General features: G+C 40.5%; 1 protein-coding gene across 1 annotated transcript in view; it reads left to right on the top strand.

Moving 5' to 3' along the window:
* The window catches only part of LOC309638984 (HLA class I histocompatibility antigen, alpha chain G-like), a 46,602-nt gene that overhangs the window by 27,035 nt on the left and 4,495 nt on the right, over nt 1-15,072 (top strand). Inside the window, 6 exon segments of the mRNA XM_082415561.1 lie at nt 5,196-5,333; nt 6,945-7,073; nt 7,818-7,913; nt 12,407-12,703; nt 14,608-14,765; nt 14,769-14,883. Coding sequence (XP_082271687.1) covers nt 6,983-7,073; nt 7,818-7,913; nt 12,407-12,703; nt 14,608-14,765; nt 14,769-14,883 — 757 coding nt within the window. The 5' untranslated portion in view covers nt 5,196-5,333; nt 6,945-6,982.

The raw sequence follows: 15,072 nt of genomic DNA, 5'->3' as shown, positions 1-15,072 counted from the left end.
GAAAAGACAGTCTCTTCAATAAGTGGTGCTGGGAAAACTGGACAGCTACATGTAAAAGAATGAAATTAGAATACTCCCTAACACCATACACAAAAATAAACTCAAAATGGATTAAAGACCTAAATGTAAGACTGGACACTATAAAAGTCTTAGAGGAAAACATAGGAAGAACACTCTTTGACATCAATCACAGCAAGATCTTTTTTGATCCACCTCCTAGAGTAATGGAAATAAAAACAAAAATAAACAATTGGGACCTAATGAAACTTCAAATCTTTTGCACAGCAAAGGAAACCATAAACAAGGCGAAAAGACAACCCTCAGAATGGGAGAAAATATTTGCAAACGAATCAACGGACAAAGCATTAATCTCCAAAATATATAAACAGCTCATTCAGCTCAATAGTAAAGAAACAAACACCCCAATCCAAAAATGGGCAGAAGACCTAAATAGACATTTCTCCAAAGAAGACATACAGACGGCCACGAAGCACATGAAAAGATGCTCAACATCACTAATTATTAGAGAAATGCAAATCAAAACTACAATGAGGTATCACCTCACACCAGTTAGAATGGGCATCATCAGAAAATCTACAAACAACAAATGCTGGCGAGAGTGTGCAGAAAAGGGAACCCTCTTGCACTGTTGGTGGGAATGTAAATTGATACAGCCACTATGGAGAACAATATGGAGGTTCCTTAAAAAACTAAAAATAGAATTACCATATGATCCAGCAATCCCACTACTGGGCATATACCCAGAGAAAACCGTAATTCAAAAAGACACATGCACCCGAATGTTCATTGCAGCACTATTTACAATAGCCAGGTCATGGAAGCAACCTAAATGCCCATCAACAGACGAATGGATAAAGAAGTTGTGGTTTATATATACAGTGGAATATTACTCAGCCATAAAAAGGAACGAAATTGAGTCATTTGTTGAGAAGTGGATGGATCTAGAGTCTGTCATACAGAGTGAAGTAAGTCAGAAAGAGAAAAACAAATATCGTATATTAACCCGTGTATGTGGAACCTAGAAAAATGGTACAGATGAGCCAGTTTGCAGGGCAGAAGTTGAGACACAGATGTAGAGGACAGACATGGACAGCAAGCGGGGAAAACTGTGGTGGGGTGGGGATGGTTGTGTGATGAATTGGGCGATTGGGATTGACATGTATACACTGATGTGTATAAAATTGATGACTAATAAGAGCTTGCAGTATAAAAAAACCAACCAACCAACCAACTAATACTAAACTTTCATTGGGTTATTTGTATGGAAATATGTTAATATAAATGTTTCAGACATTACATGAAATTTCTAAAAATCTTATATGTTCTGGTATAATGTTATAAGTCATAATCCTAGTTATTTCTTTAAAATGTATATCTCAGAAATAACTAATTTTCTTGTCAACTGCATTATTATGAACTTTCATCAAATCTTTAACCATGGTCATTTTTAACTCTTTTGTCATTTACAGACAGTTCTGGGTGTACTCTGATGCTTTTGCAAATATGTTCCTATAAAAGGGTTTCATCTTCAAGAATTTCATGGAAAAGACTCTGACAAGTACAGGTTTCTGGTAATTGACTGTACTGCTGAACTGAATAAATAAGCATTTTCAGAACTCTAATGAAAAACTGATGAACTCATAAAAGTGCTAACAAAAGATCAAGATGAAAAAAAATTAATTACATGGGACTGAGTGAACTGATGAGGATGAGTATAATTTTTGTGACTTTCTGTTTGAATTAAAAAAAAAAAAATCCCACAAGGACTCAGAGGCAAAGAATATACAAATCAGTTTTCACTGCAAAGTAAAGGAGCTGCTACAGTGGAGGATTACTGGACTGAATGTCAATATTATGACATAGTATGAGTGTGTTTCATGTTTGGTAATTGCAATCATTGTTGCTTTTGTTGTGGTCATCCATGTACAATGCTTGATGTCAGTCTATTTATCTCTTGTAAAAATAAAATACAGTGTGTGTGTGAAAAAAAAATTTCTCTCTCAAAAAAAAAAAAATGACACAAACAGATGGAGAGATATATCATGTTCTTGGATTGGAAGAATCAATATTGTGAAAATGACTATACTACCCAAAGCAACCTACAGATTCAATGCAATCCCTATCAAATTACCGATAGCATTTTTTACAGAACTAGAACAAAAAGTCTTAAAATTTGTATGGAGACAGAAAAGCCTCTGAATAGCCAAAGCAGTCTTGAGGGGAAAAAACGGAGCTGGAGGAATCAGACTCCCTGACTTCAGACTATACTACAAAGCTACAGTAATCAAGACAATATGGTACTGGCACAAAAACAGAAACATAGATCAATGGAACAAGATAGAAAGCCCAGAGATAAACCCACGCACCTATGGTCAACCAATCTATGACAAAGACGGCAAGGATATACAATGGAGAAAAGACAGTCTCTTCAATAAGTGGTGCTGGGAAAACTGGACAGCTACATGTAAAAGAATGAAATTAGAACACTCCCGAACACCATACACAAAAATAAACTCAAAATGGAGTAGAGACCTAAATGTAAGACCGGACACTATAAAACTCTTAGAGGAAAACATAGGAAGAAGACTCTTTGACATAAATCACAGCAAGATCTTTTTTGACTCACCTTCTAGAGTAATGGAAATAAAACCAAAAATAAACAAATGGGACCTAATGAAACTTAAAAGCTTTTGCACAGCAAAGGAAACCATAAATAAGACGAAAAGACAACCCTCAGAATGGGAGAAAATATTTGCAAACGAATCAATGGATGAAGGATTAATCTCCAAAATATATAAACAGCTCATGCAGCTCAATAGTAAAAAAACAACGCAATCAAAAAATGGGCAGAAGACCTAAATAGACTTTTCTCCAGAGAAGACATACAGATGGGGGCTTCCCTGGTGGCGCAGTGGTTGAGAATCTGCCTGCCAATGCAGGGGACACGGGTTTGAGCCCTGGTATGGGAAGATCCCACATGCCGCGGAGCAACTGGGCCCGTGAGCCACAACTACTGAGCCTGCGCGTCTGAAGCCTGTGCTCCGCAACAAGAGAGGCCATGATAGTGAGAGGTCCATGCACCGCGATGAAGAGTAGCCCCTGCTTGTCACAACTAGAGAAAGGCCGCGCACAGAAATTAAGACCCAACACAGCTAAAAATAAGTAAATAAATAAATAAAATAAAAAAAATACAATGATACAAATCACAAAGGTAGAATAATGAATAAATATTTAAAAAAAAAAGACATACAGGTGGCCAAGAGGCAGATGAAAAGATGCTCAATGTCACTAATTATTAGAGAAATGCAAATCAAAGCTACAGTGAGGTATCACCTCACACCAGTTAGAATGGGCATCATCAGAAAATCTACAAACAACAAATGCTGGTGAGGGTGTAGAGAAAAGGGAACCCTCTTGCACTGTTGGTGGGAATGTAAATTGATACAGCCACTATGGGGAACAGTATGGAGGTTCCTTAAAAAACTAAAACTAGAGCTACCATATGACCCAGCAATCCCACTACTGGGCATATACTCAGAGAAAACCATAACTCAAAAAGACACATGCACCCCAATGTTCATTGCAGCACTGTTTACTATAGCCAGGTCATGGAAGCAACCTAAATGCCCATCTACAGTTGCATGGATAAAGAAGGTGTGGTACATATATCCAATGGAATATTACTCAGCCATCAAAAGGAAGAAAATTTGGGGCATTTGTAGAGAAGTGGATGGATGTAGAGACTGTCATACAGAGTAAAGTAAGTCAGAAAGAGAAAAACAAATACCGTATATTAATGCATATATGTGGAATTTAGAAAAACGGTACAGATGAACCGGTTTGCAGGGCAGAAATAGAGACACAGATGTAGAGAACAAAAGTATGGACACAAAGGGGTGAAAGTGGGGGTGGTGATGGTTGGGGGGACGAATTGGGAGATTGGGATTGACATGTATACACTGATGTGTATAAAATAGATAACTAATAAGAACCTGCTGTATGAAAAATAAATAAATAAAATTAAATTTAAAAAAAAAGAAAGGAAGAAAGAAAGAAGCATGCTAGAGAAAGCCTACATTTCTGTGAACACACTTAGTAGAAACCTGGGCTTTAATCTGCCAATGAGGGCTCAGAAGGAAATGAGGAACATCTTATTGGAAACTAGAAGAAGAGGAAGTCTTTGTTAAGTAGTAGTGGAAAGCTTAGCTAAATTATCTCCTACAGTTATGTGGGAAGCAGAACTTGTAAGCAATGAACCTGGTTATATAGCTAAGGAGATTTCTGAGCAACGTGTTGCAGGTGCTGCTTGCTTTCTTCTTACTGTTTATAGTAACATGTAAGAGGAGAAAGATAAATTGAGGGAAGAAGAGCTAAAGAAAAAAGGAACCAGGGTTTGATTATTTTGAAAATTCTCAGCCTCTCCAGATGACAAAAAGCATTAAAATTAGAAATGAATTTTCAGCACTATCAGGAAAGCATGGCATAGAGAAAAAGCTGAGGGTATGACTCTACAATTTTAGTTAAATCCTCAGAAAGACCTAAGCATCAAGTAAAATTCAGTCACACAACAGGCCCTTTAAAAATACTAAGTGTATGCCTCATAGAACCTCTCAGTTAAACCATAGCAATTCTAGGAAGCTTAAATATCTTGTCCCTCAGCCATCTCAGCAAGAGCCCAAGATCTTGAAAAGATCTGTGTTTGTGGCTTTTGTCTAATTGTGAACACCAGTGAAATCCATGGAAGGCCCACAGTGTTTTATAAGAAGGTTAGTCAATAAAATCACTGGCAGTTCGTACTGAAAAGGATGAAGAGAATGCAGAACGGGAAGGAAAGGTTGCTGTCAGACCCCCCCCAGATTCTATTGGTAGGAAACAAGCTGATAAAATGACTCAGGTACAAACAAGTGCTGCCTTTCATGAAAAAGGAAGGATGACTAAGAGGGTGGAATCAAGCGTCCACAGGGCAGAGCCAAAAACCCTGAGAATTATTCTCAGGTCTCGAAACTTAATCAGGACCATCCCATCCAACATTTGCCCAGCTGAATACCAGAATTGCTATGCAATAGTATCTCCATTATCCCCCCTCCCCATATTGAATGGGAATGTTTACAGCTGTTATCCGACGCCTGTCCTACCATATGTTGGAGTGTGTGAGGCAGATAATTTGTTTTTAGTTTTACAGATTGACAAATTGAAAAGAACTATATTCATGGAACTTTATCCATGCCTGGACCTGATTTATTTATATGAGGAGGTTCTGGATGTTGAGCTGATACTGTAATGGGATGAGAGCTTTGGTGTTCATGAAGGGGGTGAATTTATTACGCATATGGGATGGACATGAATTATAAGGGGTCAGATGACAGACTGGTGGACAGACTTTAAGATGGCCCCCATGAGCCCCACATCCTGGCATTTGCACTCTTGCGTTATCTTCCTTGAGTTTGGGCAGGACCTGTGACTTGCTTCTGATCAATAGAATACAGCATGTGTGATGTGATGTCACTTGTTACACCTTGTTACATAGGACTGTGATCCCAAATTTGCAAAGACACTTCCTCCCTTGTTGGCTTTAATGAAACAAGTGGTCATGTTGGGAGGTTCATGTGGCAAGGATCTGAGGCCAGCTTCTAGGAGCCAAGGGCAGCCTTCAGCAGACAGCCAGCAAATAACTGAAACCTTGAGCCCCAAAACCACAAGAGACTGAATTCTGCCATCATCCACATGAGATGGAAACCAGTCTTTCCCCAGTAAAGTTTTGAGATAAGACCCCAGCCCTGCTGACACCATTTTGGATGGGATGGTCCAAAATTGAGTGGACATAGCTAAATCATACTCCACTCCTGGCCCACAGAAACTGTGAGATAAGTTGTGTGAGATAAGATACTGTTGTGTTAAGCAGCCAAGTTGGTGATAATATTGTTACAGAGCAACAGAAAACAAATACAAAGGTTAATATACAAGAATCAATTGTATTTTTTAAAAAAGTTTGACATTTTATTTTATTTTATTTGTTTTGGCTGTGACAGGTCTTAGTTGCAGCAGGCAGGATCTTTCCTTACAGGGTGCGGGCTTCTCTCTAGTTGTGGCGCATGGGCCCTGTAGTTTGCGGCATGCGGGCTCAGTAGTTGTGGTGCTCGGGCTTAGTTGCCCCGGGGCATGTTGGATCTTAGTTCCCCAACCAGGGATCAAACCCAAGTCACCTGCATTGGAAGGCGTATTCTTTACCACTGGACCACCAGGGAAGTCCCCCCAGTTGTATTTCTATACAGTAGCAATGAGCAATTCAAAATAAACGTAAGAACACAGTTCCATGAGTGATAGCATCAAAAAGAATAAAATATTTAGGAATAAATATAACAATTAAGTGTATAATTTATACTCTGAAATGAAAAAAAATATTGCCGAAAGAAAATAAAGGAGATCTAAATAAATGGAGAGACTTATCACTTTCAAGGATCAGAAGACTTAATATTTTTTTTTTTTGGCGGTGTGGCGTTCGGGATCTTAATTCCCCGACCAGGGATCAAACCCATGCCTCCTGCAGTGGAAGCACGGAGTCTTAACCACTGGACCACTAGGGAAGTCCTGACTTAATATTGTTGAGATGGCAATATTCTCCACACTGAGCTACAGATTCAATGCAATCCCTATAAAATCCCAGTTAACTTCTTTGCAGAAATTGACAAGCTAATTCTAAAATTCATATGGAAATGAAAGAGAACCAGAAAAGCCAAAATAATCTTGAAATGAAGAACAAAATCAGAAGGCTCATACTTCCTGGTTTCAAAATTTACTACAAAGCTGAAGCTATCAAGATAGTCACAGGAACTATATATCACAGGAACTATTGGCTGCTAAACCCTTTGCTTTCTTCTGAGGACTAGCCCACATCTTTGTTCCTTCTGCTCCCCTGGCTTTAGCTACAAGTTGCAGGTTGTGTTGTACTGGGTCCCCCTGAATGACCTTGTGCTTGATAATAAGAATTGGAGTGATGAGGGCTCACCTCCTACTGCTGCTGTTCCAGGGAATGCCGAAGGCCATTCTTTCCAGTGAGTATGGCCGTTGGGATAGGGTAGGGTGGGGGTGTGGTGATTTATGGGAGGCAGGATTAGGGAGATTAGAGAAACAGAAGGTAGGAGAAGTCCTGACTTCTGGTCCCTACTGGCTCCTATCAGGGTATGCTTTCAACCATCCAGATGTGAGCAAAAGAGAAGCCGGGTGGAAAGGGAAAGGGGATGTCCTTTGTTTTTGTTTTTTAATCTTTCTCTTGGCTCTACGTCCTTGTCCCAAGCTTTACCAACCTCCCTCACCCCCAGCAACCCACTGTGGGGGTCTGAACCTGGTCCACTTGAACCGCCAAACCAGGGAGGAGAGCTTCCCTCACCCTCTGCGGCAACTCTGTGACCCAGCAGTCCTCTCACTTTGCCCAGAGTAGGCAGGGTAACTGCCCCTCCCAGGTTCCTCATAACAGTTTCTGTCTTATACAAACAATGCTCCTGCTGAACTTATTTGAATTGGACATTTTATTTTTATCCCCAGTTTTTCAGGTAAAATTGACATATAACATTATATTAGTTTAAGGTGTAGGATATAATGATTTGATATATGTATGTACTGTGAAATGATTGCCAATGTGACTGATTAATTAGCTGTTATAAGTCAAAGGCAGTGCATTCCATAAAACTTGGAACTGGAGGGGAAAAAATCACCCCAAATCAGAACATTATTTTTGTGTATTTATTGCCGATTTCCCCCCTAAATATGTAATTTTGTTTTTCCCTGTGGCCTTGCAGCATGTGGGATCTTACTTCCTCCACCAGGGATGGAACCCATATCCCCTGCATTGGCAGGCGGATTCTTGACCACTGCGCCACCAGGGAAGTCCCCAGGTTTGTTTTTTCTTTTTTAAATTAATTAATTAAGTTTTGGCAACACCTCATGGCCTGCGGAACTTCCCCGAGCCGAGGGATCGAACCTGTGCTCCCTGCACTGGACGCTCGGAGTCTTAACCACTGCACCACCAGGGAAGTCCAATTCAATTTTAATTGTATGTTTATTACGTTCCATATATGGCTATATTTTTCCAAGTTGCTAATCACTCTTTTAACTTCTCTGTGGTTTTCCATGTATAGATGAACATTATTTGCATTGGGTGAGGAAGGAACCAAGGCTCCTAAGCTGAGAGACCTGCCTAGGATCTGAAGTCCAATAAGGGGGTGGGTGCCTCTAGACCAGCCCTGAGCTACTGGCTGACTTGGTGTGGCGTTGGCTATGCGGGACCGGGAGCGTTTCCTGTTCATCTGGGACTTTCTCCGAAACCAATTCCAGTGGGACTTTTCCAGAGAGCGTTTTTGCAGTGCTTATCTCTCTCTGGCTGGTGCTCTAGTTTCCCTCCCCAACCCTTTCCTGTTCGCCCTCAGCAGTTTTTGTACCTCTAAGGCCCCGCCCTGTTGGGTAAAGAGCTGGAGTGAAGCTGGCTGCCCCGGTGCTGAGTGCCCCGTCCCGGTTGTGCTGGGGAGCCTTGGGGCCAATCATAACAGCTGAGGCGATGCTGTGGGCCCCTGTCCTCTTTCACTCCTTCCTGACCTTCCTGCCAGAGACCCGAGCCCGTTGAGTGGGGAACTGGGGGCAGCGGGCTGGGAAGAGTTGCAGGGGAAACCGAATCCGGCAGAGGAAAACTCCAGAATGGAACTTCAGAGCACTGGAAGCTCAAGTGTGACTTTCCAAAATCTTGGTGCAGGCTGTCACAGGCTTACTATTGTGCGGGCTCTGTCAAAGAAGGGCATGTAGTGCAAACAAGAAGGAAGCTGGCAGATCTCTGAACGAGGCTGGAAGTTACGAATTATGTATTCTTCCTCAGAATAGATGTTTCTGGTTCTTCAAAGCCACTTAGAAAAGAGGCTTGTTGAATATTTCGAAGGGCAGAGCCACAGCCAGAAGCAAGAGTTTGGGGTCCATGGTGTCCAAGGTTTTAAATCATCTTTCTTTACAGTTTAAAGTGTGTGTTTATTTATAAAGTATGTAGATGTTCCATTGTACCAATACATTATGCACATTATAAAAATTTACAAAAACAGAAATCTAAAAAGATGGGATAAAATATTTTAAATAACTTCTTTTTTATTTATCAGAAGTTTGGTTAATGACAGAGTTGAAAGAGATAACACGCACAAACATTCACATTTATTCAGATGGAAGAAGTGCTTCACTGATGTACTCGTTAAATATGACTCATCCAGGAAAACCCCGACCCGAAACTATGTAAAGCTCTCCCCACCCCAAGCTGCTATTTTTGGATTTTCCTTTATGCAAACTAATGAGAAACCGTTGTCTACAGCCTCAGGTGTCCTATGCATGGTTGCTCAGCAGCTGTTGTTAAACTTCAGAGTCTAGAGGTGTACTAAGAAAACCAGATGGAAAGCCAGGCTCATGACTTAATTGCTGATTAAAATGTTTCTGGACTAGCAAGGAAAAACTCGATGGAAAATGAAACAAATTCTTGACATTCATATCTGGCAGCATGAATGTGATGTCGGTTTCACTCTTTTTTTTTTGTCTCACCTATTTATGAGCAAGAGAGAGAGATGTGTTCTAATTAAAGCTTTGCTACTAAGCTTCAGTTTTCTCACCTCTAACATGGAATTTAAATGTCACTTCATACAGTTATTAAAAGAATTAAAATAAAACAAAGAAATAATAGCAGACCACAGAGGAAATGCTCCAACACAGTGATAATATTTAGGAAACAGACTTTATTTCTGTGCAAACCTAACTGGTTTGGTGAGGGTGTTTAATGGGAGTAAGGTGTGAACTTTTCCATATTTGTACATTTCCTGTCTGCCTGAATGGACCAAGTCATCCAGGATATGGCTGCTGGACTGAACCTTAGAAAGAATAAAGGGGAGTTTGTATGCAGTGTCTTTCGTCTTTCTTTTGCTCTTGTTTTTTTTTTTTCTTTCTCTTCACCATCATTCCCTGGAATTCAGTGTCTCTGAACATCTAACAACAGCCTTGCTCCCTGCATAGCCCCTGTTCAGGTGCAGGGCCACAGTAGGGATTGGCAGAGAACAGACAGAGGGGGACCGCTGGCTTGCATGTCCACTGTCTTGGTTCCTCAGGAAGGACTTCTTGACTTGACTCAGCAGGTGCTTCTTCATGGAGTCTAGATCTGAGTGGGGTCAGAGTCAGTTCACGGTGAGAGGGACTTGTTCATCAAAGGAGGAGACCACACCAAGGGGTAAAAATGGAGAGGTTCTTAACAGAGAAAAACAATTCCGTTAAAAGCATATAAATGATATGAATAAGTAATTTACAGAAGAATAAATTCAGTTGCCCAGTAAACATGAAATTATATTCAACCTCTCTAATTACAACATAAGTACATTAAAAAATATATATTTCAACTGCCATTTGCAGCAATGTTGATAGATCTAGAAAATATTATGCTTAGTGAAATAAGTCAGACAAAAAAATACTATATGACATCACTTATACGTGGAATCTAAAAAATAATACAAATGAATGTATATACAAAACAGACTCAGACATAGAAATCAAATCTGTGATTACCAAAGAGGAGAGGGCAAGAGGGGAGGGACAAATTAGGGGTATGGGACTAACAGATACAAACTACTATATATAAAGTAGATAAGCAACAAGGATTTATCGTATAGCAAAGGAAATTATACCCATTATCTTATAATAACCTATTATGGAATATAATCTGCCAAAATACTGAATCACTATGCTGTACACCTGAAACTAACACAACATTGTAAAGCAATTCTTCAATTAAAAAACAAAAAACACACTTTAATTCTGTAGAAAAGGCCCTCCCAAGTTTTTGTTGACTTTTTAAATAATCTATTGAGTGAAACTTGCTTATTAAATAATCTGTTGAGTGACAAACAAAAAACTATATATTGCAAATTCTCCTGTTAATGTGGGTATAAATTGATGATCTTTTTGTGGAGCACTTTGGTACTACCTATTAATACTCAAACTATTCATAAGCTTTGTTTCAACATTTCCACTTAAATTAAGAATTCATAGAAACACTTTCTCTAGTATGCAAAGAAATAAGTGCAAGAATACTTTTGAGGCATTATGTATATTAGTGAATAATTGGGGAAAAACAGTACTGGAATAGTTAAATAAGCTATGTACATACAGTGAAATACCACACTTGTCATTAGGAAAAAAGATAAGAGTCTATATATATGGACAGGAAACATGTCCACATGATAAATTAAAAGTGTAGAACAATCTGAATTGGAAGAAATATTTATTTCAAACTTCCATCCATCTTTACTAATGTATGAATAGGGGAAAAAGGGGGAAATTTAGAACAAATAGTTAATAGTGGTTCTCTCTTGGATATTATTATGGGACATTTGTACTTTCTATATTATATATCTGCTATACATGAATTTATGTTCCTGGTACCTTTGTAAGGTATATGGATTTTTCACTTATTCCTCTCCCTCTCATATACATATGGTGTATATATGTATAATACACATATATTTTTATATATACATTTGTATATGTACTATGTAATTATGTATTTGTGCTAAGTGCTTGCGATGGTTAATCTCATGTGTCAACTTGACTAGATCCTGGCACCTAGCTATTTGGTCTAACACTAGTCTAGATTTTGCTATGAAGTTATTTTTTAGTTGAAATTAACATGTAAATCAGTAGACTTTGGAAATTCCCTGGTGGTCCAGTGGTTAGGACTCGACACTGTCATTGCCAGGACCCCAGGTTCGATCCCTTGTCGGGGAACTAAAATCCTGTGAGCCACATGGCATGGCCAAAAGAAAAAAAAATCAGTAGACTTTGAGTAATGTAAATTACCCTATTGATAATGTGGGTAGGCCTTGTCTAATCAGTTGAAGGCCTTAAGGGGAAGACTGAGGTCTCCTGAGGAAGAGGGAATTCTGCTTCCAGACTGCCTTTGGACACAAACTGCAACATCGAGTCTTCCTTAGGTATCCAGCATGCAGGTCTGCCCTGCAGATTTGGACTTGCCAGCCCTCCAAGACTGCATGAGCTAATAATTCCTTAAAGTAAATCAATCTCTTACTCTGTATGTATGTAAATATATATATACATATATATTTGTATGTGTATACATATATATTTGTATGTGTATACATATGTGTGTGTATATATTTATTTCTTCAAATTCTCTCAGTGCGTACTCTGTGTGGGATTTGAATTCACTTATGCCAAGTGTTGTAATTGTCTTTTTCATTGTTTTATGTTGTGTGCCGTGTGTCTCTTATTAGACACACGTGCACACACACTCATTCCCTAGATCCTCACTCAGTAAATTCTGGAGCTTGCTCTGACCCACTGTCTCTTGTTCTTACCTCAGGATCACACTCTCTGCATTATTTCTACTCGGCTGTGTCTGAGCCAGCTCCAGTAGTCCCTTCATTTACTGCTTTTGGCTTCGTGGATGACCAGACCTTCATTCGCTATGACAGTGAGGAGATGAAGGCAAAGTCTTCTGTTCAGTGGTTGATGGAGGAGCCGAGTTACTTTGAGGATGAGACCAAGATCTTCACAAGTCGGATGAAGATTTTCCACTTAAATCTGAGGAATGTGCAGCAATATTACAACCAAACCATGGAGGATGGTCTGAACAAAGCGCTGGCACAAAAGCAAACAGGTAGGTGCTTCAGAAAAAGCAGAGGGAAGTGGTGGTTATCACATCACCCCAATCCCCATGGGTGAAAGGCCCTCTCTACAAGTGTTCCCATAGGATCAGGCTGGGGCAGGAGAACGTGTACAAGTTAACACTTGAGAATGAAAGCTGGGCTAGTCTGGTCACAATGGCATAGGGTCTGTTTGACATGACTTAATAATTAATAAATAGATGAATTAAGCAGTTTTATTGGGTCATGGACATATGCTTAGTATGTCACTTTTGGGTGCTGGAGGTGGGGATCCAGAAAAGTATAACCTGGTGTTTGTCTTCAGAGAGCTTACAATTAATATGGGAGGGTACTCACACTTCTGTGAAAACTTTATTAACCCTTTGATGCATACCCAGAGATGTCAAAGACAGGAACCTCCTTAAATGCCAAATGAGAAGCAGAGAAATAGTTTACTGAGGTTCATAGGCAACACACCCCAGTGGTCAGAGTTTCATGAATGAGGCGGAACTTTATATAGAACCTGATGGATGTGTATTACTTAGGTCTATGAAGAAAGTAAAAGATGTTTCAAGCAGTAGGAAATTAGGGTGCAGCAAGGTGTGGGGTGGGATTTGGCATAGTGAGTTCAGGGGATAGACTGAAGTTTAATCATTTCTAGTTAATGGCTCTTGAGAGTTTAGCTCTGTTGAAACAAGTTTGTAAAGGGCCTTGAAGCTAAATCAAAGCATAAACCAGTGAGAAGTACAATTCAAGCTGAATACTGAGGCTGCTCAGCTTTTACCAGTTGATCCTTCTAGGAGCATGAATTCAACAAAGGTCTATCAGATGGTTACTTCACAGGCACTGACATAGTACCTGCCATCTAAGGGCTCACAGCATAAGAAGAGAGTGATGATACACAATAAGGTTAGAGTATGTCAGTGTTGGACTAGGAGTTTGAGCTGGGAGACTGTGGGAACCCAGAGGAGAGTGTGGTGAATCCAGGCTGCAGTGATCTCAGATTTATTTATATTTGACTTTGAAATTCATTCAAGAAATTTTTCAGCAGTTTGGGCTTATTGATGTTATTTGCATTCTCTAGTACCTCGTGTATTAGTCTGCTCGGGCTGCCATAACAAAATACCACAGACTGCATGATTTAAGCAACAGAAACTTATTTTCTGACAGTTCTAGAGGCTGGAAAGTCCAAGACCAAGATTCAGCAGGGTTCACTTTCTGGTGAGGGCTCCCTTCCTGGCTTGCAGTCAGCCACATTCTCACTTTCCTTGGTGTATGCACATGGAGTGAGTGAGAGATCGCCCTATCCCCCTAATCCCTGTTGGATTAGGGCACCATGCTCATGACCTCATTTAAACTTAATTACCTCCTAGAATCTCCAAATAAAGTTACATCGAGGTTTAGGGCTTCAACATATGAATATTGGAGGGATAAAATTCAGTCCATAGCATTCAAGGAAAACTGTACTTAGCACTCTGTGCCCTCCTGTGTTAATGCTGTGTAGTGTGATCCTGTTTTCAGGAACTTGTGCTTAGAATCTGAGACTCTTAGCACAGAAGAGACCTGTAAGGTCATAGTCTAACCCTCCATTTACACAAGATAAATGTGGAACCCTGGAGGTTGAATAACTTGCCCAAATAACACAGTTCATGGCAAAGTCCAAATCTGTAACTCCCCATCCATGGCTTTTTCAGTACCTCCTGGAACCAACCATAGGCCACTCCCCACAGCAGAGCTGACAGCCAATAAAAGAGATCAGTATCAGGACAAAACTAGTTTGCCTATAGAATGTGAATGACCTCTAAGGAGAAGATAAGAGATAAGATGGGAAGGCGTGGGGGAGCTGGAACCATGGATGCGGAGGCCTTGGAGGCAGGCTCCGCCTGACTGACACTGCTTGGTCCCTGGGGGTGGGCAGGTCCCCACACCCTCCAGTTCACCTTCAGCTGTGAGCTCCAGCAGGACGGCAGGCCCACGGGGCACTGGCAGTATGGCTATGATGGTGAGGACTACCTGAGCTTGCATATGGACTCTCTGCAATACACAGCAGCACCATTCATTGCTCAGTACACCAAATGAAAATGGGAGGCTGGTGGGAACTTCACTGAGAGAGACAAGAACTACTTGGAGAAAGAGTGCGTCCTGTGGCTGCAGAGATACTTGAAATTTGGAGGGGAGAGCTTGAAGCGCACTGGTAATGACCTCCCACAGCCCACCCACTCAGCCCTTCCCCCATCCCCAGCTTGGGCCATTCTCTCTCCAGAGTGTGGGTGAGGTGAGGGGGTCTCCTCCAGAACTGATCCAGCACAGGGGTGTAAGATATTTAGTGTGGGATGGCTGGGGCCCATGTGCTGATGATGACTTCCCTGCAAGCCAGAGAGGT

The sequence above is a fragment of the Balaenoptera physalus genome (genome assembly GCF_965194825.1).
Source record: "Balaenoptera physalus genome assembly, chromosome: 11".
NCBI lineage: Eukaryota > Metazoa > Chordata > Mammalia > Artiodactyla > Balaenopteridae > Balaenoptera > Balaenoptera physalus.
This window is presented reverse-complemented; position numbering and strand designations above follow the sequence as displayed.